Here is a 24,502-nt window from a genome sequence, read left to right as displayed (position 1 = left end):
TATATCGGCGCGCGGTACTGCACCACGGGTAAATACGAGGACGGTCACTCTCGTGTTTTTGGTATGCCAGGAATGGCACAAAGAATCTGGACAACGCACACGCCTGCTGCGCAGCCGGTCTGCGCACACGCTGACACCGCTTAGGCGGCCGCGGGAGAAACCAGAATCCCGGACGCGGCCGACGCCGGCCGAGGCGACCCGAAGCCGCGGCTCGCCGCGCTCCCCACCACTCGCGAAGCGGTCCTACCACTCCTACTACCCCATTCTCCCGCTCGCCCCCACCATCGGTGCCCGCTGGTCGCCCCCGCGCCCCGCGCTTCCACAGTCGGATCAGTCGCGTCACGCACGTAATAGAGGTAGGATGTTAGTCAGGTGCGCTCTCTCACGTTCGTTCGCTCTCTCTCGCTTCAAGTTCGAGAGGCACTTGTTGAATTTCAGGGGTCGCATTTTAGGCTTTGCAAATAAATGCGCTAATAAATGAGAATGTAATATCACCGTGGGAGGGGTGGAGGGGAGGAGGGGAGAGCTCGACGAGGAAACTCGTAACTGGCCAATTAACGCGTCTTTCATGCGTTAATTCTCTCGAGTGATGATGCGTAATCGAGTAGAACATACCGTTCAAAATTGAGAAAACAAAGAATGGTTTCCTCCGGATTTGCGAATGTATTTTCCATTATGTTGCACGATATATCCGGATAAATAGTTCGATAACGTGACGCTATTTATTTGTAACTTGTTGCATATACTGTATAACTTTCTTCTAAATCTTTATTTGTTGCTATATAATCATTCAACATCGTAGTATGTTGTTTATCAAATACGCATTTAATGAAACTATTGTTATGAGGAAGTAAGAATAGATGCCTCATTTATTTTTTAAACTCGCATGTTTTATATTTGGAGATGTGAAAATTGAATTATAAAAATCTTATTCGTGTAAAAATAATATGCAACATTTTACAAAATTATAAAATAGCTTCAGACACACACAACTTCTAAGAAATACAAAATATTATTATAACTTACAATTAGATTCTATTCATCTTTCGAGAAAGAGTTTCTTTGTAAACTAAACAACATAAACGTATAGAACGCGCGCGTGCGTGTGTTTTTTTTAATCTTAAAGCTGTCGGAAGCATTTCTGAAAGTTATTTGGTGAAAGTTTTTTTACCTTTGCGCGTTGCATTCGAAATATTAGTAACAGACGTGTACCCGCGTGTGTGTTGTGTATCGGGACGCCTTAATGCTCTTGATTGAAAATTAGCTGACGTCAAATCGGGAAAATATAAAAAAATATTCTAACATTGCCATATTTTACTAGGAACTAGATGGAGAAAAACTGAAGCAGCGAAGAATAATGCAGTAGACAAACTTTGCAAGCACATTAATTAAAAAAAACGAACGATTTACAATCCCGTCAGTATTAATTTCTTTTTAATTTATACTTTTCAAATTGCGACAATGCAATATTAATTATAAGTTTTATAATAAGTAAAACTTCGTAATAATCAATTTGGCATAAGATTTTACGTTAAAATAATTATTAATCAACTATTAAGTAAGTTATTAAATCAAGAACATTTGTTGAATCATTTTTGGGATGTGATATAATGCCAATATAAAAAAAATTTAAGAACAGTGATTTTATAACTTGCATTTGTTTTCCTCCGAAACGATAAACTCTTTATAATCATAGACGTTAACAAATTTATATCTAAAGTTTCATAAAGATTCCACATATGTAAATTTGCTTTAAATGCAAATTTAGAAAAAAAAAACACGCTTAATCAGGAGCAGTTATGTTTCGCGCTGTCCATTTAGTTTTTCGATATTGAGAAAGAGAATTTTCAATTCTTCGTGTCACCATCACACACAAGTACGATTCAATTTGCATCTCACGATTATACGATGTAAGTACGTTTTACACTTATATATATATTGATTTTTTCATGTATAAGTCTTTCTATTTTTAATTTCTGGAAAAGCTTTTCGATTTGTGCCCCCTTTGCCAGTCTCCCCATACGATGTATAATAGAAAACTAGCGCAGCGATCATTTCGCAAACGCAAAAGCGTTGTGCGACAATAACGCGGTATCTCAAAAAGGAAAACGCGAAGCAGATTAATAACGACGACGTCAAACAGTGCGCGCTCTCTCGCAAACCGAAACTCGGCGCGCGCGTACGAAAATAATGCCCGGAGCTGTTAACTTTTGCGACTGGCACAAAGCCCGGCCGTAATTAATGCCTTTAAACGTTTGCCGCGCAATGAGCTCCTTTTGTCAGTCGGATGCATTGTGCCGCACAAAAGTTTACAAACAGGTCGGAGCAGCAGCGCGATGTGGCAAAGCGCGACGCGACACGCCGCACCACGCCGCGCCGCGCCGTCAGGCTGAAACGAGAGATTTTCATTCGCGTTGTGCGTGTTTCGCACACCGTCGCGAATGGAAATGGCGGACCTCGATTTCGTCCGCGCGACGCGTCCCTTTAATCACTTAATTGTGTGAACGCTCGATTTCTCGCGCGAACTTCCGGCCCGTCGTGAAAACGCGTCGCTCGTTCGTTTTTTTTTTCAGCTGCGACTTCGTGCGATCGTAACGCAGTTACCGCGAGGTATCATACTGCTTTCGCGATGTTGTGCCTTTTACGAATTAGAAATTTATATTATTACATTTTGAAGAAATTCGCGATAAACGTCGAGTTTTCATACATATATATATAAGCTTGCGTCGAGCCTTAATGTCCTTATCGAGCAGTTTAACGAGAGATCTGAGACGTCTGATAACAATGCAAGTCGATCATCATGTGACCGTGAATTCGTTTGCGTGAAATTTCTCGCTTCTGATGTCGCAACTCCGATAAGGGTAAAAGTCATTTGTTTCGACGTGTAATTGGCCGAATTGATTTTCTTCAACGCCGCGCCACATCGGTTTTCCGTGAGCTTTCACGATTCCAGCGTAAAGCCAACCTCTCCGACCCTTTACTGGATATCGGAAACGCGCGTATAATGTTGCGATCGCGTAGCGTGCCCCTGGCGATAAAACGTTATATTTTTACTTTGATATATTCGTATGGCCGCGTATCATAGCACGTCTCTTGCCGCGAACTCTCAACGCGCGCGGCGCACACAACGAGATAATAATAAAAATTCCGCCAAAGGCGTAATCCCCGAAGTCGCCGGTGCCGCGCCGACAGCGCGTTTCCTAACGGAGCGAACGGGGGTTGGAGGGGGGAGGGAGCTTTAATGGTTGGGAAAAAAGGAAAACGGCCCGGAGGGGAGGGAGAGAATGAAGCGCGCGGCGAGCTTATCTTATTTTAATGCGCGGCATGCGGAGTCTCGTTCGCGATGAAATTGACAATTATCCCGCTCTTTATGCCCTACCGCTTATTCGAGCTATTTCGACCCGGGCATAACACACGGCACGACCGGTATGCCGCGAATTCTATTTAACCGTCGATAGCCGTAAAGTCATAAAACTGCCCCGCGGGCCCGCGCTGCTCTGCCGAAGATAACTAATTGAAAAGCGCAGAAACAACGCTGCAGTGGCAGCGGTGGACAAGAAGGGATTAGCAGGGAGGGGGAGTCTTTTCGTTATTCCCCCCGTCGTGCAACAATCATTGCCGTGGAACAAACCGTTAGCCGTGAATGCAGAGAAAAAGGTAAGATATATATATATATATACACGCGTGTTTTATTATACATTTTATGTAGATATACATTTTCTTTCGCCTTCCATCTCTTCACGTGTCGCGATAGAATCGCACGCGCGATTTCGCGTTATGCAACGATGCACTTTGCATTCGGCCGCGTCTGCTGACTTTACCTGGAGGAGACGGGTGGTAGGTTCATCGACACGCACCACATCGCGTCCGACGCTCCGCACCTGACTCCTGCAAGAAATCTGCAGCGTCGTCGAGTCGACATCACGAGTGCCGTTCTGCGCGAGCCAGATATAGGTATGTTGCCCGTGCGTAAGGTGAATTAAAAAGGAATCGATAGAAATTCATTTTGCAAAATTATGAATTCGTAATCTTTTCCCCGCTTTACATACGTCGGCTTCCTGCATCCTTCTCCTTACCTATTCATTTTAATCTCCGACAGCAGTAACTCGGAATAAAACAAAAATAAATTTCTCTTTCTACCTCCACGTCCGATATATACAATTACATCGCTAAGCAATTACGCTATGTGTTGGGAAGGAAAAGAGAGATAAAAGAAAATCCGGAAGTTTAAAAATAAATCTTCGAGTTTGGTATTTCAAATTCGCTGAAATTTTAATTCGATTAAATCTCTTCTATTTTTTCAGAAAATATCTGGATGAAAGTTAGTAGAGTTTATTTTATTTTCAAAACGAGCGATTTGTATATTACGGAGAAAGCCGCTGTGTGTAGCGTTTTTATCACACAAAGACACAATTTGAAGATACCGTCGACGGTACGAGTAGTATGATCCCGCGCCAAATGCATTCATCGTGCGTGTATTGTTCGGAGTTGCATCGTCTGATACGGAAGACAGTTAATTCTAACCCGCGCGTCTAAATTCATGACGTCACAATGCTCAGATTGGACATTGCGTTAGCCGGAGTAACTCAGAATTGTAACCGTAGAATTACAATCAAGATCATAAGCGTACACAACGACGCTCTTGTTTCGCAATGTCACGGAAAGCGTCGACGTTGCGACTACTATTCGCAAACTACGCATTTTGAACGTTTCATGATCTTACGTATAGAAAGTTTGAGATCTGATTTTTAAGACAACAATTTTTCGATCGTCAGGAAAAAAAGCGAGATTATTTGTATTCTAGAAAAGGCCACTGTGAAGAATGTAAAATATAAATAATATCATATTGTTAATGTCATGTTTGCGAAGGTTACCAAAACATCCTGTTTAAAGAAATAGGATAGTAAATTACACGACATAAAAATTATTATAATCGGTCGAAAATTGTATCTAGTTTTCTACAAAATATTCTATTTGGAATCACGTCGAATATGTTAAATGCGAATGTGACGATACACAATGTTACGACGCACGTTGTATTGTTAGTGCAAATTTTTTTACGGAAAATTTCTCATCGCATTTTTCGACGATATTCCAAAGACGACGTCATTTTATTGTCAGTTTTGCGACACGGCGCTCTTCCTCTATCGGCGTTGCTTTTACTTAAAAAGAGGAATAAAAAAAAAGAAGGAGAGAGAAAAGGAAGAAGGGTGAAGGCTTTAGGTCCGCCCTCATACCAGGACTTCGCGTCGTCCTCATAAACTTCGAAAACATTTCTTATAAACGGCGGATGTTCCGCGGGGGTAAAATTCCTGACGGGTCTTATCATGGCAGAGATTTACTCGCAAGGACGGTGAGGTATAAAGTATTAAAATATCACGCGAATGGCGCATTCGGAAATTCCTGCTGCACCTAAAAGCAGAGACGCTTCTCGCGCAATATGAGGATTTTCTCCTTTAGACGGAATCGCCTCTCGCGGTAAGCGACTCTAAATTATTCGTTTCGTTATTTCCTACGAACTTTTATCATACGCCGCTTTTATCATTTTTACTCTTTTCTTCTTACTTTTTCTTTATAAATTTAATTTGCGATTTTATTTACTATTACGATGTGCAAACATGCAGAAATTTATACGATTTAATTGGGGCGAGCACGAAGTTAAGGACGAATAAGAATCATAATATAAAATGCTAGATATATCTATTATGTAATTGTCAATCTAGAAATTTTTTTTAATACATAATTCTAACGACAATTCTTTTTGATATGATAATTATGTGATTATTAAAAAAAAGAAGAGCCTAATATAATATGACTTTTCCAGTGTAACTCAGTGATATGCAATCTTTCTTAAACTAACAGCGAATTCGATCGGAGTAGTGCACACTCAATGTACTTTAATGCCATCGAACACGACTGTACACTTTGTGTAACAATAACTACCGAACTTAGCTCGAGTGTTAAAACAGTTGCTTGAAAGTTGCTCAATAAGATTTATGTGTAACATTTAGAAAAATGAATAAAAACTGTACATATTATTTTCAAATTGATCAAAGCTTGCGAACCGTATAATGCTATTATTTTGATAGTTTGCATAAAATAAAGAATATTTTATATTTTCAGTTATGAACCGGCGGGTTGCAAAAAATTAATTGACGGCCCATTACATTACTGATATAACACCGTCACTGATATAACAATATAAGTCATACTAATTTTTTTATCATGAGAATCTCAAAACATACCGATAATAATCATATAGAAAGTAATGGTTATAAATTATTTTAACAAACCTCATAAAATCGAGGCATCGTGGGGTAAGAGGTCTCGAAACTCGGCACCCTCGGAACCGTCAATTACGAATTAACGTGCTCGTAAACTGAGCCATTCGTACTCCACAGAGTTGTGATTATTATATAATTATATAACATATGATCTTTTTCAATTTCTAATGTCATTATTTTTCATAAATCTCAGTAACATGTCGACATTGTGCATTGTGCATTTGTGAAGCTTAGAACAATTTGAAAATTAATTCCGAAAACGGAAGAATTACGAAAAAGAGAATTAAAGAATTTCTTATTGAAAAAAAATATCTCTTAACACCGTTTGATTATAAAAATTTGTAAGATCCGAAGAAATTGCGGGTAAAGTCTCTAATATTTCACTTCTTCGATCGCGATTTCACACACGAGGGGAGGACATAGTCCCGAACAACGCAGTCTTCGGACGCGCAAGAACGTCTGCATCTACTCTTATTGTATCCGATCGTGTGCAAACGAGGACAAAGCAACGACGGAAGAAGACGCGGGAGAGACACGACGGGGCAAGGCGGATGTGCGAAAGGGATCGAAAGGGGCGAAAAGCGGTAGGAAGCTACTGAAGAGGCGAAGGGCGAAAGGTGAAGGGAGGTGAACGCGTACCTCACCTGGCATACCGGGAGAGTATCGCGACACATTTTGATCGAATTCTTCTCGAGGTCGGGGAATGCCGGTATCTCCCGTAGATATTATTACATATTTAGGCGGTACGCGGCTCTCTCTCTCTCTCTCTCTCTCTCTCTCTTTCTATCTCTCTCATACACACATACATACACTTTCTGTCTCCCTTTTCGGAGAGGTAATATACTTAGAGACGTATTCTCTCTCTCTCTCTCCTCTCTCTCTCTCTCTCTCTCTCTCTCTCTCTTTCTCTCTCTCTCTCGACGCCGCGCGGCACCGCGGGGCGTACATATCTGGCTCACTATACTTGCGCCACTGCTGTATCCTCATAGCTCTCTCGCTCTCCTAGCACAGACCTCGAAGGATCGCAGTTCTGCGCGATATCCTGCATATCTCGGCATACCGTCCCCGTCGTTTCCGACATTGTTCCCTCGGCCCGCCCCCGCACGGCTCCCCGGCCTCGAACCCGGACGTGGAATAATCCCACTCGTTCGACGTCTACCGGGCCCGGCTTCCCGGCCGGATTCCAGTCGATTCTGGTACCGAGCTTGTGCAGGGTGAGAAGCCCCGGCATCGGGCATGATAATTGGATGCTTTTCCGCTCGCCCACCCTTCCGCCCCCCGCGCCGCCGTTCCCGAAAAAGCGCGACGAAGAAACGCGCGTAGGGGCTTGTTGACACAAACCTTGAAAAACCGCATTACTCTCGTGTACAAGATAGTTAATACCAGAGGCAGCTGATGCTGAGAGAGATCTATATTCTTTCGAAAATTCGCACAAATACTAGGAAAATTGTTTTATAACGATAGAATATTATTTTAAATTGTTTAATTATAAAATAAAAAATACTGTTATCACAGCTGTAATTATTAACTATTAAATAAGTTTTTTACTTATAGCTTATATACTTCCTATTCATACTAAACAATTAATATATAATTATAAAATACTTAAAATAATAAACAATTAAAATGCATAAAAGAAGTAACGAATAATCATAAATATTACTAATAAATATAAAAATTGACAACTTATCTGTTTAAGAACACGGAAATCGCAGTAAGCCATCTGAAAAATGAATAAAAACTGTATATATTATTTTCAAATTAATCAAAGCTTGCGAATCGTATAATGTTATTATTTCGATAGTTTGCATAAAATAAAAAATATTATTTTATATTATCGGCTATGAGTCAGCGGGTCGCAAAAAATTAATTGACGTGTATCACTGATATAACAAAACAATTACCTTTCTATATGATTAATATTGGATTAGTTCGATTTTCTCAAAGTAATCTAAATATTAATCATATAGAAAGGTAGTGGTTATAAATACATTTCTAATAAACCTCATAAGATCGAGGTATACGTGGGGTAAGAGGCTTCGAACTCGGGATCGTCAATTACGGAGCAACATGCTCGTAAACCGAGCCATTCGTACCCCACAGAGTTATGTTATTATAAACAATCTTTTCTAATGTTATTACTGACGCCCGCAGGTCGTATGAAGTTATTAGAATTATACCGCAACGCGCGAAAATAGCGCGAAATTTGCGACAAACATTCCCCGAGTAATGGGCCGTATGTCCATCACGCGTTTGTCGACGATAGCCCGGTAACGTCGAAATGCGTTTGTTGAATATTCAATGTCCAGTATCCGACTCCCGGGGGACGACGACCATAAGCACTGGATTCTATTAGCAAACAGCCACGAGAACAATGGTGCGTCGTCGATGCGATTCCGTCGATATACAAGCGGCGAGTCGATGATCGAGCCCGATAAATGCCGGCCACCTTCCTTCGGCACATTTCACGGCGAACGTCCGCGTCCCGGGATACTATTCGCATATCTAAATCCCGTAGAACGTCCCCTGTCCGTACAATTCCCAGGATTGTTACCAGTCCGCAGGACCACTTGCCGCTGCACTCCTTCGTGCATGGCCGGACCTTACCTACTTCGTCGAGAACGGCCGTTTCGCATCGTCGTACGTGAGCGAACAATGTCAAATCCAAAACATTCGAAATGCGTCTTATGTTGTAACCCTCAGCCTCAGCCATTATACGTGTTGTAGTCAAATCTGAATATCTCGAGATGTTTGAAAACGACGCATTATATTACTATAATCAATTTATTACTTCTATTCAAATTTAAAATTTTACATGTTTGTTTTCTTCTTTCACGAGCTATACTTCTAATTTTTACAAGTTCAATTTTAACTTACTGCATTAATTGAGAATATATCAATATTGTCTTAGTCTTTAAATTTTATCTAGAATTATTTTTCTTTAAAAAAAAATCACTTGTTTAATAGACTGTTAAATTCTGTGAAACTCTTTATTTAGAGTGTCGCCAGGACAAAATACGTCTGAACGGCGTTCTACGTTCAATAATCTAACAAAATCTAAAGATATCAGCCTCAAAGAATGCACGAGAGTACGTCCGACACCGACGAAGATTTCTTCGACGCATTAGCGCTGTTGCATTCGACGGAGCAAGACAGCGCGGAGAAGCTTCGTCGGATGCTGGACGCCTGTATCGAAAGAAAGCACGGCCACGAAAAAACTTTAGTTGTGAGAATGTCGAACGCAGCACAAAACGCATCCGCTCTTCCGATGCACACCTCGAAGAGGCACGATCACGTAACGCAAGGCGGTAACGCGATAAAAACCGAGATCCGGACTGGCGATCCTGAGACCATTTCTCTTCTCGAAGCTAACGAAGCGGAGAACATTAAGACTCATCGGACGCCCGGCGTAAAAGTGTTCGAGATCGATTACGAGGACTGCTGCGAGGACGAGGAAGACATTCCCAGGATCTCGATCCCCGACGAAGGATCCGCCGACGGGACAGCTGTGTGCAAGGTACGTTTTCTTCAATTATTAGCCCGGCCAGTTTATAATTTGTAGCTTAAACGCAAAATCGCGAGATTTGATACGATTGTGTGACTAATTGCCTTCGCGTTACTGACTGAATTAAATAAATTGATCAAAGCTTACGAACCATACAATGCTATTATTTTGATATAGTTTGAAAAAAAAAACAGAAAATATTATTTTATATTTTCGGCTATGAGTCAGCGGGTCGCAAAAAATTAATTGACGGCCCGTGCATCACTGATATAACAATTTATAAGTGATACTAATTTTTTTCTTATGAGAATCTCAAAATATACCGATAATAATCATGTAGAAAGTAGTGGTTATAAATTACATTTCTAATAAACCTCGTAAAATCGAGGTGTACGTGGGGTAAGAGGCTTCGAAACTCGGGACCGTCAATTACGAAGCAACGTGCTCGTAAACTGAGCCATTCGTACCCCACAGAGTTATGCGATATTATTTACAATCTTTTTCAATTTCTAATGCTTAAAATCGTGTGATATGCGTAAAATCGAAGATCTGTAACGGCGCGAAACTGGGACCTCTGATTTTGCTGGAGTGCCAGGAGTGTCAGGAGGCTTATCATCCGCTGTGCCATCAACCCCCGGTCATCGACGTTGACGTTTACGACCCTAGATTCGTGTGGCGATGCGGACGGTGCGTCGTCGGAGCCCCGTCGGTGACTTCTACGAGGGTTAAAATTATGGAGAAGAGGCCCGTGAGGAAAGTTCGACGAAATAGCGATACGGTCAAAGAGAATGCAAACATCTCGGGATTGAGAATACCTGGGAAAAGGGACGGGGATTTGTTTGGAAAGAACGGTAAGGTTTGAGAAGAACCCCCCCCGGCAAATATTGATCTTAAGACCTCTCTTTCTGTCTTTCTTAATTACGTTTTCAAGTAATTTTTATATTGCTGTTTTAATTTTTATAAGTACTTACTAAGGAGAGAACCAGAAATGGAAACGCGCTTTTTCAAATTTGGTTTGTTGCAAAAGATAGTCTTTCACGTTTATATTACGAAAGTCAAACTCTAGCTTCAAACACTTAGTTTTTATAATTCGAATTATTGCAAATCCGAATTTAAAAAACGGTTAACGAGTACGTACTAGTCCACGTTGCTGTCTGCTGCACTGTCAAAATAGTAATAAAAACGCATTAATCCGAACTCATATATCATCTGTACATTGGAAAAAAAATCGATTAGTCCTGAAACATTGTGCTTAATTTTTTTCCTTTTTTCCTGAAATTTGTCATCCTGCCAAGTGATTAGTCGATCCAATAATTTCAACATTTTTATGTTTATAATTTAATTTTTGAAAAAACTAACGGGTGTTTTAAACTAGAGTTTAGGATTTAATATGAAGGAATATCTTTTGCAACAATTCGTTTGTAAGCACGTTTCCACTTCTAGTCCTTCCCTTGTTAAAAGAAACTGTCGAAAAAAATTCAATAATACTTTTACGTTAATAAAGTCGATTCCGAATCGATGAACAATTTATAGAGAAAAATTGTGAAATGCGAAAAACTATATAAAATGTGTATTAAAAACGAAATAATGTAAGATTACATTTACGTTTTTTATAACTGCGTTTAAATAAATTTAAAGTATTGAAATCTTGAAGTGTAAAAAAATAAAAATATATAAAAATTATCTTATTATTAAGCAAGCTTTTGCGTAAAAGTAGACCAGCCTGTTTAATCCAGTGACATTAAGTGCATATGAATAAACGTTTGAACTCGCCTGTCCAGTTTGACCGAATCTTTCGATGTAAAAAGATCAATACTTATATGAAAAAAATGTATATGTATATTTCCAGATTTGTCGATAGAAGACAGAAGCACTACCCAGTTATGCGATTCTTCATTATTTGCAAAGGACTTGGCGAATATTTCGCAGAGAAATAGAAGTCTACCACTATCCACGTATTCGCGAAAAAGAATTGGATCTAAGCTTTCCGTTACCCGTATTTCGTCAATTAAATGAGACATATAGAACGCAGGTTTGATGAGATTTTTATCTTTTATTGAATTCTCTCTAAATCTCTATCTTTTGTTATTCCCTATGTATATAAAAATAATAAAATACGTAAAATATAAAAAACATGATAAAAATGACACTGTAGTGTCATTTATGGTTATATAGAAATAAAACTTAATTTTGAAAATAATCCTCGATAGAATAAGAAAAATGTATGCTATATTAATTATTACATTTGCATTACGCTAATGTATATAAAGATTGTTTAATGCATTAAACATTTGAAACTATCAAAATTATTATTTGTTTCAATTCTCTTAAAAAGATATGTGTAGATTGTTAATTTAACAAGGTTTAATTATAAGAGCAGATTGCTGGTTGTATACGATAGTTTTTATTTGACAATTTCGTTCGTTATACGCGATACAAATAGAAATCATTTTTGCCCCTGATCGAAATCAGCGTTGTAACCCGTTACAAGTCACATCACATACACAGAAATACACTTTTAATCACAGTATAGGGCACCCCACCCTAAACCGATCACGAAGAAATATACACTATATTACAAAGCGGTCGTATGCTCATCATCGGTAATACATTACATCGGATAATGGCTCGACCGATTGTGTTTATATACGTGTGTGGCGTATGTGAGCGAGTAGGAAAATACAGCTATTTCCATATAACGTGACATAAAATCAGTATAGCCATGTGAATGTGTTTCGGGTCCTCGTCGAATCTTCGGCACGGCCGAAGGAAGCGACTTGTTAAATTTGGTTACGCGCGAGAAGACGATGAAAGTTCTCGTTTGTGTCACACGATAGCCGTTTAATCGCGCTCGTTTATTCCCTTACATTAAGGTCAACAGAGTTCAATTACCTTCGGCAATGCTGCAGGTTTCAGTTGGATTTGAGGCTCGATTGCTCTCACTCTGATTTATAGTACGCAGGGCTGTGGCAGAGATGAAAGAGATATCGGAGTCGTTGGGCGCGAGTTTGCTTTCGACACTGTGTGTGGAAATTTTCAACTTGAATCTCAAAATTTGTTACAAGTACATAGAGAAAATTGAAATAATAATATAATGTGACGCAAACTATGCATTTGATCGTATTTCTCTTGATAATATTTCACATAATCAGAGATTTTGGGGATTTAGGGTAGCTTATAAAACTTATTAATTAGAGACTTACTGCTATTTATTTGATTAATTAATTTCTTTACTTCAATAATAAATTCATAACTATAGAAATTCGCTATTCAGTTTAAATATAAGAATAGGGAGAAAATTAATTCTGTGATAATATACAATTAAAATTTTTGGCATGCTCATTAAATCTAAGTAGAATATATAGGAGGAAAGTGGAGTAATAGTACAGTAGAGAAAATTTATTTCAGAGATAAACAGAATCTAACTTGTGAAATGGAATATAGTGACACTGCTTTGTGCTTATTATCACAGAATTGTCAATTGCCCAAATAATATATCGGGAACGCGCAGCTCCTTCGTGAGATCGTAGCACTTCATCGATATAATTTTAATATACATTGTAAATTAGAAAAAAATGTTTCAGTAGCAAAATTATTTCGAAAAATACGAGTCGCAGAAGAAAAAATAGCTGCAACTCGACAGTGAATATTTGTGTGTAAAGATTTCGCTTCAAGCTTGTATGCTTTGAATTGTCGTACCAACGAAGGGTGAATCATTACATCGTTTGCTTAATATGCCGTTGACATACACTCTGTCTGTTTGTACAAGATACCTGTATATTGTACTAGCGTTATTTACAGCGAAAGAAGAGAGCTTCGAGTGCGATAGAAATTCTCGACAGATATGTTTAGTCCTTATCGCCGATGTAAAAATTCATATGGTGAAATTTTCAAATATGTTTCCAGAACTTTCAAACCCTGAAAAGCTTCTGCCGTAAGTGCGTGCTTTAGCTTACGGAAGTGAAAAAAATATTTTTGGAGAGGAGACAACGAAGAATAACTTTCCCTCACACCTCACAGCGTTTTAATCTCATTAGTTTCCTCGAATCACTCTGAGGGTGTTCTGACATTTTAACGATAAATTCATCGAGTATCAATAAAAATCGCAGAACGATTTCGAGGCGCAGTCACACAAAAAAAGATAGTTACTAAATAAACGTTTAGCACAGTTTTCTCTTTGGAAGTATTATTTTACAATATTAGCGCTTGTAAAATAAATATCAGTGGGATTATATACTCTCTCCATGTTCTAACTTTTAAATCATCCGCCAAACGAAAAATTCGCAAAAAACGCAAGTAAACTCAATTACCAAAATTCTTCGTTTCGCAGTAATTATGAAACTTATTTTTGCAAATTAAAGCTGTCTCTAAAAAAAACTTTTGTACATACTATTTAATCCCTACTTATTTATATAAGAGACATTCCTCTTATATAATTCGCAATATACACAACTTCCGTTCGTTTTTCATCGGTAAACTAAAATACATACAGAATGTTTAATCAATCGTGTATCTTTTTTTGAATAGATTCTCTGAGAAATTCAAGAATTTGTCAAAAACAGTAAGTAAATAGAATTTTTCATTTCATGAATCAATATTATTTTAGAGATGGAAACAGAGAGTCCAGTTAACTTCATGTTTAATTCCACAATTTTTACTGAAAAGTAAAAAATTAACTTCCTTCAGAAATCTATTTAAAAAATGCACAATTTTGATATATCTTGTGATACATGTATGTATGTACTCTAACAATGCTAACGCAAGTTCACAATCCAATAGAACGAACACGTTCCGCTATAATCGATCTAGTCGTCATATTGATGCTCTTCAATTCTCGTTCCATTTGAGAATGAAAGATGTAAGACAGAAGAGATTCCAAGTCGCTGCTACAAATGTGTATTTGAAGAGCAAAGTGATTGCCCAACGGAGCATAAGACGTAAGTGATTCATTAAAGATTCCTAAAGATCATTAACGTGCATATAGCGTTACCGACGATAAATTCCGCGATATATCTTTAGTGCATCACTTGGCACGGCGTCTGATAACGGTATCGGTAAATTAAACACGATTGCCGAGTGCATTTATACTTCTTTTTATCGTAATAATATACAAAAATAAGATTCCAATTATAATAGGAACTGAGATGTTACGCTCGAGTGATCGCGTTACGCCGCGCGTACAGAAGGAACAAAACGCTACTCGTTCGTGATATAATTAAAAAAAATCGTCTAAAGTTGCTTAGCACATCTCCGCATAATTATACGAACATACTTGCGAGAAACTAGCGATAAATAAGCGCACTGACTATTCATTTCTTTCCCTTTTCTCTTCAATAATGATGTATGAGGAATATCAACAAAAAAATCGTCATATCAAAATATGCTACAATTACAATGTTCATGTGTAAAAATGTGCAAAATGATATCGTTTAACTGCGAGTGCTATCTAGAGTCGTACTTGACGCTATCGGCCTTATACAACGAAATTCTAAGAGACACATTACGTATCATTTGCTTATTAAAACATACATTTCTTTGTTTAACGTTGCAATATCAAGAGATATTCCGCGTAGATATTGCAGTCTCAGTTGTCACTCCTTACCAGTCTAGTCCCGCAACTTATGTCTCGATCCTTCGATCGTGAGACTTTCTTAACAGAAGAACATGCACATGATTTCTGGAACCATTGTAAAAATTTCATCACAATTTCTAACAATATTTTAAATAAAATATGTTATGTAAAATCTTATCGGGCGCTATTTTTATCGAAGATAGACCATTAAAATTCAATCTATCTCTGATTACCATTAAAATTCAATCTCAATTTACAATTATATCACATCTTAAAAATAATCACATCAGAAATGCAATTTTTAATAATCCAAAGTATCAATATTTAACAAAACATTTAACTAATAACAATTAAATTATTTAAATTATTTAAAATATATTATTAGAGAAAATTTTAATTTCTGAAAATCGTGCACATGTCATCTATATTTCAAACAAGAGATGAACTGGGAGATTTCAGTCGTAAAACTTGATAGAAACTGTTTTAACATTTGTCTTATAAATTCGCGTGAGATATTTTAGATATTGATCTTACTTTTTGAACGCACGCTGGTCCGAAACGCAATCCTCGTTTACACATCCTTGTGTAATACGATTACGAGACAGCTTTAATCGTCAGTGTCTCGATATAATTGCTATTTATTGTTAAACTATCGTATACTACATACAAACATAGGAGCGATTATCCTACGTTTGCAATTACAATAATGCCGAAACGGCATAAATATTAGCTGAATTTATTATCTCAAAATCTATGCAAGATGAATTAATCTCTTACAAGGTGAATGAGAGTAGTAACATATATATTATATATATATATATATACGATTTTCATTGCAAGATTTGCCAACAAGACACAACTGTACAATGTCTTTGCAATAATCCCAAAATTGTATATGTCCATTTAATGAACTTACGATTATAATATCTCAAAGTTCGTTCGACATAAATGTACATCTTACATTCTAATTTCAACTTATTCGATAAAATAGGAGTATCATAAAGCGAATAAAAGATCGCGACTAGAATTAATATATTCGACTAGAGTTCTCACCTTGCAAAAGTCTCTCTATAAAAGAAGGTTCAAAAGTCTTCACAAGTAATCTCATAAGATGCGAGTAATAATATTCAATTTACGCTTAACAATAAATGCTGTTTGTATGTAGGATACTTCTTCCAACTATTATTCACTATGATTCATAATCTATCACTAAAACGATATTAAAAGGCCGTTACATATTTCATCGCTTTGAAAGTAACCAGTGCCACACTTTGGAAGCGCTAGATATTCCGTATCTTCACTCTTTTCGAATCATATACATTACCTTTTACACTCGGAATTATTGGTCGAATGGTCGATATTTGCGAGCGAATATAAAAAGTAAAGATAAAAATGGTGTCGATCTCTTAAATGTCGCGAAGTAAATTATATTACACATCTCGAGAGTGGAAACGCAATGTAATAATCGTTAAATATCATAAAACCGAGACAATCGTGAAATTGTATATCACGTGACGTGCCGAACTTTCACCCCTTAAAAACCGCGATTTGTAGCACTTCCATGCAGAGGCAATAGGCACTTTAATATGACGATGAGAATGACGAGTTATCCTAAAAGGTTAATCCATTTTCACGGCGGGTAAACCGTGACCTACGACCAGTTGTTCTTTTGGAAAGTCCCAAACCACAGTGATGTGAAAGCCCATATTTGCAAAGGCTATCACGTACTCACATAGTGAAAACCAAGTAAACGCTGCACAAAAATAATAACAAATATTATTTCTTTTTAATTATGCTTACACTTTTATGAAATATATAAGTTTATTGCAATTGTGTTCGGTTTCTTACCCATGTCGTGACACAGCAGTCGATGTTTCAAGAAGAAAATAATAAGACCGATTGTACTGACGAGACTCGTCATGAAAAGCAGTTGTTTGTACTGAAGACTTTGTGCATTTGGAGTTATTAGACGACCCAATCTCACGGCGGTCAACATGTATGTGAGCGAGCTAACCATGAACACTATGAAAATTTTTTCGTGCACCGCTGAAAGCAAATTTTTGTATCGTTCACTAAATGCTCCCATTTCTCGATCATACAAAATTAGTCGTAGATACTGTGAAACTGCGCTTGAAAGCTTACTTACAGTAATTTTCTCTGTTAGAAATGTACGTTACACCAGACAGAGCCGCTACCTCGGCAATGTTTAGCCAGTAGCATAGGTTTAGGAGCCTGCTCCCCATAATTTTTAGAGGCACATCTTCAATGTTCTTAAGTATCTTGTAATAATATGAGTGATAAACACTGGCGATAACCAGTCTAGGACCAATGTGTAATGCTATGCTGATACGCCATAGATACCTCTGTGGAGATACACCGGTAATGGCTGAGATCGATGGAAGAATATTGTAGACCTTTAACAAAAGAGACAAACAAATAAGATTTCTGTGTGCCTTGAGCCCTGCTTGTCGTAACGAAGTGACCAGTATGAAAACTGTCGCTTACCCTACAGTGAGTTTCGTGAATATCGTCCTGTTGAAATATGTACGCCGTGACAAAGCAGAACAACAGCGATACAAGTGGTAAGCCGACTGTCGCCAGGCACAGCTTTCGGAATGACAGCGCGAGGTGTACGGTGCCCTTGTTGCTCCCGACATTGTTCAGCTCCATATTGGCAGCGCCGCCCAGCATCCTGGCATTTGTGCGCGTAATTGTGCGCCAACGGATGTACACGATAACTCGAAAAGAGGAGTATAAGATCCCAGTCAGACAATTGTGCGATGCAGACTCATGTTGCTCTCCAACAATCCGGTGCGGGCTCACATATTCCTGATGATCCCGTCACTCCGCCGCGTGCCACGACATTCCTGTGAGAAATAGAGAAGATCGTAGATTACTGTTTCGTTTCGACGCTCGTTCAACGAGATGATGACACGGCCGATCGAGGAGCTCGTTGCCGGGGGAGGAACGATTGGAGCACCCATATGTCGAGCGAAAGTGCGGGATCTAATTGCGAAGCGAGGGAGCGACGGGCGCTCGTTCTGCGGGTGCAGCTTGCGAAACCTTCTCTTGATTAGAGATAAATCCGCACAACGAGCGCGTTGATAGCTATGTGAACGCAATCGCCTCTGGCTTATCGCGCGAATTGCCCGCGATAAAGAGCGTGGGATCGTCGCAACGCCGCGGAGTCGAGGGAAACAACATCGCGGCTCCCCGGAGATTGACAGCTCCGTGGAGCTGCCCGTTATTACACGCAAACGTCGTGCGTATACGACGTATCAACAACACACGCCAATTTAGCGGTTGATCCCCGCGCGTCACTCGCGACTCACCGCGTTGTTACCGCTCCGGCACCGCGCTCCGCGTCTCGCATCTCACCCTGTGTGTGTGTGCTGATTGATTTTGCGAAATAACCTACTCGCTCTATAAATAGCGGGCGGCGAAAGGGCGAAATCGCGGTCGGCGGTTCACCATGCTCCTCCTGGCGTCTTCCGCTTGGCTTCGTCCGAGCGGCCCGCTCCGGAGTGCCGCCGCGGCGGGGCGGCGGGGCGGCCCTCGATTATCGGGGCGAGAGCGGCGATAGCGATGTGTCAAATGTCAACGCGGTGCGGGACGATCCCTAACGAACAGCGCAATGCCGAGGCACTGCGGACCGACTGACGCCCCGCGGCCGCTAACGACTCGCGCGCGACGAGTCCGGCGATCCGCGCGAGAGTTCGATTCGCGGACGATCGGCGGCGGCGGCGGGTGGACTCGCCGCGAGGAAGGTTTCTTCCCTCCCGATTCTCGGAGAGAGACGAGATCCTCTCCGGCGACGGGCGACTCGTCTCGTCTCGTCTCGTCTCTCGCTCGTCACGATTAATCGTATATCGTCTGCTACGGGGACGTTCCAACTCCCCTCAGACCCCTCCCCGACAAGAGATGTATGTATTGTACTTTCAGGGGTCTTCACGCGCGCCTCATCCGCCCAGCGCCTCCGGGAGTTCGCACTGTGGGCGGAAAGTTTGAACGCATTGCGTTTGACTTTGAGAACGGTTTTTTATTCGCTAACCGCGTAAAATATAAACATTATTGGAGCGATTAGATTTTAACAGAAAGTAGTCAAAATGATTAGTTTGTAAAGTTTTGTCAAATTTAATAATGTATTTTCTGATATATATATATATATATATATATATATATATATATCAGAAAATACATTATTAATATATAATCTAAATATATATAATATATATTTAGAAACAGATGAATTGTCAGTAGTGCTAGTATTAATGCCACATATTAACGTATATATAGGTATCTGATTATTATATATTTTATATACAAATTTGTAAAGAATTTCTTTATATCCGTAAATAATTTTGTAAACTTCCAAGAGAATTTACTAGATACATAAATTTTTTAACGCCAAAATTTCCACAATTTATCCATAAAAAGTTTCATGATCACGAGAAAAATATTAAAGACGAGAGATAAAATATCTAAAATATTCTGTTAATCTTTTTCAATTTTTAACACATTATACGTCTAGATATACTAACGGTTTAAATACTATCAGATGCAATTACGATTATTTCGTTAATCGAAATATTTTAGAATAATAACATATAGAACGTTTTATGATTTTTATTACAAAGATAATTATATTTATACAGTACAATTCTGTTATATACGCGCCCGTTTATTCGTCTGACTCTCCTCTTCCATCTCGTACTCGATTTCCACTCTCGCCCGCGGTTTCTTCTGCACCTTTCTTTTCTTGACAACTTTCGGTCCTTTCGTCTTCTTGCTCGTGGATGGCTTGACCAAGTCCTAATGACAGACACAAGCAATTTATATTGCTTACAAGTGCAATAAGTTCATTTTTACTTTGAGAATTCTTAGTTCTTACCTCAATATCACTAGCTTCGGACTCAAAGCTGTCCGACAATTCAATCTCTTCTTTCTGTCCAGAGTCACTATCTTCATCCTACGCAACATTTTTAATTGCATTTATGAAGAAATATTATTAAAGTATTTTTGTGAAGAATTTGTATTTCAGCGAATAATTTTTTACCATAGAAAGCTCTTCGAGGTCGTCATCATCGTCATCCTCATCGTAGTCGTCGCTGTCAGCTTCAACGTATTCTGGACCATCCAGTTCAGCTTCTCTCTCGTCCGCTTCCAATTCTATTTCCACCTCTCTCTCGAGCTCTTTCTCCTGCTCCTCTTCCTGCTCGCTCTCTGCTTCACTTTCTCTTTCAACTTCAACAGCCTCCACAGCCTTGTCGAACACTCGTTGTGGGAAATTGTAAATACCTTCATACTGAAATACAAAGAAAAATGATATCTCCGAAACGTATCTAATCTTTTACAGTAACGAATGTAGACTTCAATTACCATCCCCTTCTTCAGCCTCTCCATAAGCTGTTTTTCAATCGCATTTTCTAGTTTTGCAGCAATCAGCGCCTTTTCTTCCCTACGCCTTTCTCTTCTTTCGATTTTCCTCTGAAGGGGTACAATTTTCTTCTGCCGTCTCAGCCTAAACTTTCTCATACGAATAAGATACTGCGTAATCTTGAGAAATCTCTGTTTACATTTTGCCTTTATAAAACCAGGCCAGTAGAGCAGATTTTCATTAATCTGATGTATCGCCTTTTCAAAATTTCTAGACAGCTTGACTTTTTCCCAGCTATTCTTAGGTGTGTGTATTCTATAAAAAAGAAGCTTATTTAATTTTCAAATTAGCACATATTAATACACATGTAAAAACATTATATACATGTACACACATATAAAGAGTATATGAAGACAAAAGATTATTTCACAGATGCTACGATTATATTTAGTTAAAACTTCTTAGTTTTTTTAAATATACTTCTAATATGAAGTGTTATAAAACAAATGTCGATGCTACATTAATAATGTGATTCACATGTATAACCTACCTTTCTGCCGTTCTCATGTAGAGATAAATAATACCGTTCTCTTCTCTAATGGTAGCATATTGACTATTTGCAAGAGGACATGCAGCTCTGCTGCATAAACCGGTAAGATTAAACTCATTTCTGCAGAATCGCTGTGTCTTTGTACTGCAAAAGAAACGTTACAATGAGATTAAAGCTGTCATACAATTCTTCTGTATGTTCATTCATTTCTTAAGGACGCACTTACTTTACTTTGAAGGAACAGAACGATTTATTGATAACACTCCACACAACCTGTAAAATTGTTTGTTATATTAAATCAGGATAATAATCAGAAATAATTAAAATAAAAACTGTGTTCAGGGCCTTATACTTACGTCGTCGTGCTGCATTTTGCTTTATTATAATCCAATTATAAGAACCAGTATTATTAATTACAAATAAACGTTACTCCGACAACACGTGCAATCTGAAGTAAATACTAGGTTAGGTTACACTCAAGTGGTCGTGTCAGAGAGAAACTTGAAAGAGGACATGACGCTCTCTGAAGAAGTGGATGTAAACTACATAGCAACATTCTGCACCGCGGGTATACAATTCTATTCCGTGCTATTTGTACAAAATATAAATATATCTTGAATATTTCTTCATGAAAGCCTAAAAGTATAAAATATAAATCTTTTCAAATGCAATCTTTTATACTGGCATTTCTTTTTCATTTATTATATTATATTATATTACTTAACTTAGAATTTTCTTATATACGAAGAATATATTTTCAATTTAGGAATTTAAAATTTAATAAAAATGCGAGATAGAAATAAAATACGAAAAATATGTTTATGTGTATGTACATTATATGTACAATAAAATATATAAGAATATTTTGTATGTGTGCTGTATGTATGAAAGAGATGTGTATTTTTATATAAAATGGAAAGTAAATTTTTTATTATTTATTGTTTATTATTCTAATTATATATCAAAAAGTACTTTAAATTTTTACCTATTCTACATTGCTAATCTTCAATCAATCACAGCGGCTTTCTATGGAAAATAATTAATATTAATTGTGACGACGTTGCCGCGCCGCACGGTGTGCACGCGCCATTAGTACGGCGAGCGCCTGTATGTAGGCCACCCATTGTACAGCGCGCTTTCTCGAGAGTATGTAGGTATGTATGTTGTACATACATACAAAAACGATTTCAATAAGAAAACTGCACTATATGATATATGTATAAGACATTTAATTTTTCAATTTCTATTGTATATATAAGTATATATAAAATTGCGACCTTTATCCTAAGAATGTACGGATAATTATAATTAAGTATGTATACATACTTAATTAAAAATGCATTGAAAATAATTTCAACTTACAGCTTGTTATGATCTTTTTTTTTTAGTTATTCTACCGTCGCAAAATCGTATGCGATTATCGTTAAAAATTTTATATGAAGTATCGCCATCGTAATTTACGTGTATCTTCATGAACAGACTGCTATAGTATTTCAGTATCAAAGGTATCGCATCTCATGATTTTTCTTCAAAACGGCTGCGATGAAAAAATCGGGATAGGCGCGATTAATTAGTTACTAAACAGAAGTTAATTTCAATGCACGTCCCATCGGATTGTGCTGAACAGACTGCTAGTATTTCAGTATCAAATATAGCGCATCCCGTGATTTTTTTTCGAAACGGCTGCAGTGAAAAAATCGGGGTAGACGCGAATAATTAGTTACTAAATAGAAGTTAATTTCAATGCACGTCCCATCGGATTGTGCTAAACAGGCTGCTAGTATTTCAGTATCAAAGATAACGCTTCCCGTGATTTTTTTTCGAAACGGCTGCGGTGAAAAAATCGGGCCAGGGTATATTCATAATCTGAGAGAGGGCATGATTTTTGAATGCACGATTTTTCGAAAATAAAGCGCCAGCTGTTTCGAAAAGTGAATGTAGCACGGACACGCACCACAAATTGTATAGGTACCCGCGGTGCAGAAAAGTGAATGTTGCTATGTAGTTTACATCCACTTCTTCCGGGAACGTTAGTGCACGAGGGCATTTTAAGGTAACATGCAAAAGACCGTCATGTTTTCTCTCTCAGGTTTCTCTCTGGTTCTACCAACAGTTGTCGTTGTCGGTGTCATTACGTAGCTTTTTTACCATATAAAGAAACTGCGCAACGATCGACTAGTAACCATCGGTAGCTTATATTTCAGGTATGTCCACTCACAAATTTCTCTCTGCACTATATAATAATTATAAGATTCTTTGAACGAAAGTTAGATGTCGTTGCTAATACCACATTTTTTTTTATAATAATAAAAAAGAAATTTGAACGTGAGTTTGAACTAGAGCTAGATGGCTCCGATGGTTAAAGTTCTTGGTATGTATGTACGTACATACATACATACAAAACGCTATTCTACATTTCCTAATAAAAGAATTCTTTGAACGGAGTCATTTAAGTAACTTTCCCCAAAACAAATTTTACAAAAATATGTTCACACAAATCATAGATGTTTTAGAATTAATTAGCTTTCTAAAAAAATTACAAAAGGTTTTAATTTAAATTATTATAAATAATAATTTACAAAAGTAATTTGACGAATGAAATAATGTGAAATGACAATATTTTTGTGACTTCATTAATTCAACACATTATAAATTAAAAAAAATTGAATTGTTGATTTTATACTCATCGATGTATTACATATTGGAAAATTGTTGTTGACAATTACACATTCTTTACATTTTCACAAAAATAGCCCAGTTTTAAGTTTATTATATCGAAGAATTCTTTTTCTTCTCGATTACAACATTCTCGATTATTTTATGTAATCGCTTCGATAATCCAAATATATGCCTTAATTTATTCAGAAAAGCTATATTTGTCGTACTCATCGGTTAAGATTTAATATTTCGAGAATAATATCCGAAGGGTTGCTTGCCAACTTTCAGGAAGCATTATGTAACCCCTTGCGAACTAATAACTGGATAATGGAGGAATTTATATTCGTGCGACGAGACCCCTCGGCGATGGCGAAACGTCAGGTTGTCATCACCTCGATATATCCGACTTCAGCCACGGTCAAGTTAAGTTTCTTAATTAAGAAACCGTCCATCCAGAATGTCTTCGTCAACTGCGTGAATCTTATGGATTTAACATAACGATATGCCGAAGACGTAAAGGAATTTTGCATCCAATAAAAATTCCTGTAAAAGAGAA

General features: G+C 38.0%; 3 protein-coding genes across 8 annotated transcripts; 1 reads left to right on the top strand and 2 right to left on the bottom strand.

The window, feature by feature from the left end:
* Window positions 1–8,697: 8,697 nt before the first annotated feature.
* On the top strand, window positions 8,698–12,095 carry LOC105456173 (integrator complex subunit 12-like). Of its 3 annotated transcripts, none has more exons than XM_011700013.1 (4): window positions 8,698–8,924; window positions 9,530–9,801; window positions 10,337–10,640; window positions 11,639–12,095. In XM_011700013.1, exons 1-4 carry the CDS (start codon window positions 8,723–8,725, stop codon window positions 11,803–11,805), a joined length of 945 nt encoding a protein of 314 aa, XP_011698315.1. In that variant the 5' UTR covers window positions 8,698–8,722; the 3' UTR covers window positions 11,806–12,095. The 3 variants fall into 3 exon arrangements, with proteins under 3 accessions (XP_011698315.1, XP_011698316.1, XP_011698317.1); XM_011700014.1 differs by having other exon boundaries at window positions 8,833–8,924; window positions 9,283–9,801; XM_011700015.1 differs by having other exon boundaries at window positions 8,847–8,928; window positions 9,283–9,801.
* Window positions 12,096–16,081: 3,986 nt separating this feature from the next.
* LOC105456171 (post-GPI attachment to proteins factor 2-like) lies at window positions 16,082–18,861 on the bottom strand. Of its 4 annotated transcripts, none has more exons than XM_011700009.1 (5): window positions 18,694–18,861; window positions 17,867–18,228; window positions 17,508–17,775; window positions 17,210–17,407; window positions 16,082–17,114 (listed from the first exon to the last, which is right to left on the bottom strand). In XM_011700009.1, the coding sequence occupies exons 2-5, from the start codon at window positions 18,050–18,052 to the stop codon at window positions 16,981–16,983; spliced, it is 786 nt and encodes a 261-aa protein (XP_011698311.1). In that variant the 5' UTR covers window positions 18,053–18,228; window positions 18,694–18,861; the 3' UTR covers window positions 16,082–16,980. The 4 variants fall into 4 exon arrangements, with proteins under 4 accessions (XP_011698311.1, XP_011698313.1, XP_011698314.1 ...); XM_011700011.1 differs by having other exon boundaries at window positions 18,780–18,852; XM_011700012.1 differs by lacking the exon at window positions 18,694–18,861 and adding an exon at window positions 18,342–18,678.
* Window positions 18,862–19,971: 1,110 nt separating this feature from the next.
* Window positions 19,972–21,768, bottom strand: LOC105456170 (protein MAK16 homolog A). The gene is made up of 7 exons (XM_011700007.1): window positions 21,645–21,768; window positions 21,515–21,561; window positions 21,289–21,432; window positions 20,741–21,053; window positions 20,418–20,666; window positions 20,253–20,330; window positions 19,972–20,173 (listed from the first exon to the last, which is right to left on the bottom strand). Exons 1-7 carry the CDS (start codon window positions 21,657–21,659, stop codon window positions 20,027–20,029), a joined length of 993 nt encoding a protein of 330 aa, XP_011698309.1. The 5' UTR covers window positions 21,660–21,768; the 3' UTR covers window positions 19,972–20,026.
* Window positions 21,769–24,502: the final 2,734 nt, after the last annotated feature.

This window comes from Wasmannia auropunctata, unplaced genomic scaffold, assembly GCF_000956235.1.
Source record: "Wasmannia auropunctata unplaced genomic scaffold, wasmannia.A_1.0 LD335737.1, whole genome shotgun sequence".
In the NCBI taxonomy this organism is placed as follows: Eukaryota; Metazoa; Arthropoda; class Insecta; order Hymenoptera; family Formicidae; genus Wasmannia; species Wasmannia auropunctata.
The sequence above is the reverse complement of the archived record's forward strand: the minus strand, read 5'-3'. Positions and strand labels throughout refer to the sequence as shown.

Coding starts and splice junctions, on each gene's coding strand:
- LOC105456173 (XM_011700013.1), top strand. CDS start 8,723: ATGCCGGCCACCTTCCTTCGGCACATTTCACGGCGAACGTCCGCGTCC. Junction 9,802..10,336: donor ACGGGACAGCTGTGTGCAAG/GTACGTTTTCTT, acceptor GTAAAATCGAAG/ATCTGTAACGGCGCGAAACT. Junction 10,641..11,638: donor GGATTTGTTTGGAAAGAACG/GTAAGGTTTGAG, acceptor GTATATTTCCAG/ATTTGTCGATAGAAGACAGA.
- LOC105456170 (XM_011700007.1), bottom strand. Junction 21,054..21,288: donor TACATGAGAACGGCAGAAAG/GTAGGTTATACA, acceptor TCTTTTTTATAG/AATACACACACCTAAGAATA. Junction 20,174..20,252: donor CCGAAGCTAGTGATATTGAG/GTAAGAACTAAG, acceptor GTCTGTCATTAG/GACTTGGTCAAGCCATCCAC.
- LOC105456171 (XM_011700009.1), bottom strand. CDS start 18,052: ATGCTGGGCGGCGCTGCCAATATGGAGCTGAACAATGTCGGGAGCAAC. Junction 17,776..17,866: donor TTCACGAAACTCACTGTAGG/GTAAGCGACAGT, acceptor CTTTTGTTAAAG/GTCTACAATATTCTTCCATC. Junction 17,115..17,209: donor ACTGCTGTGTCACGACATGG/GTAAGAAACCGA, acceptor ATTTTTGTGCAG/CGTTTACTTGGTTTTCACTA.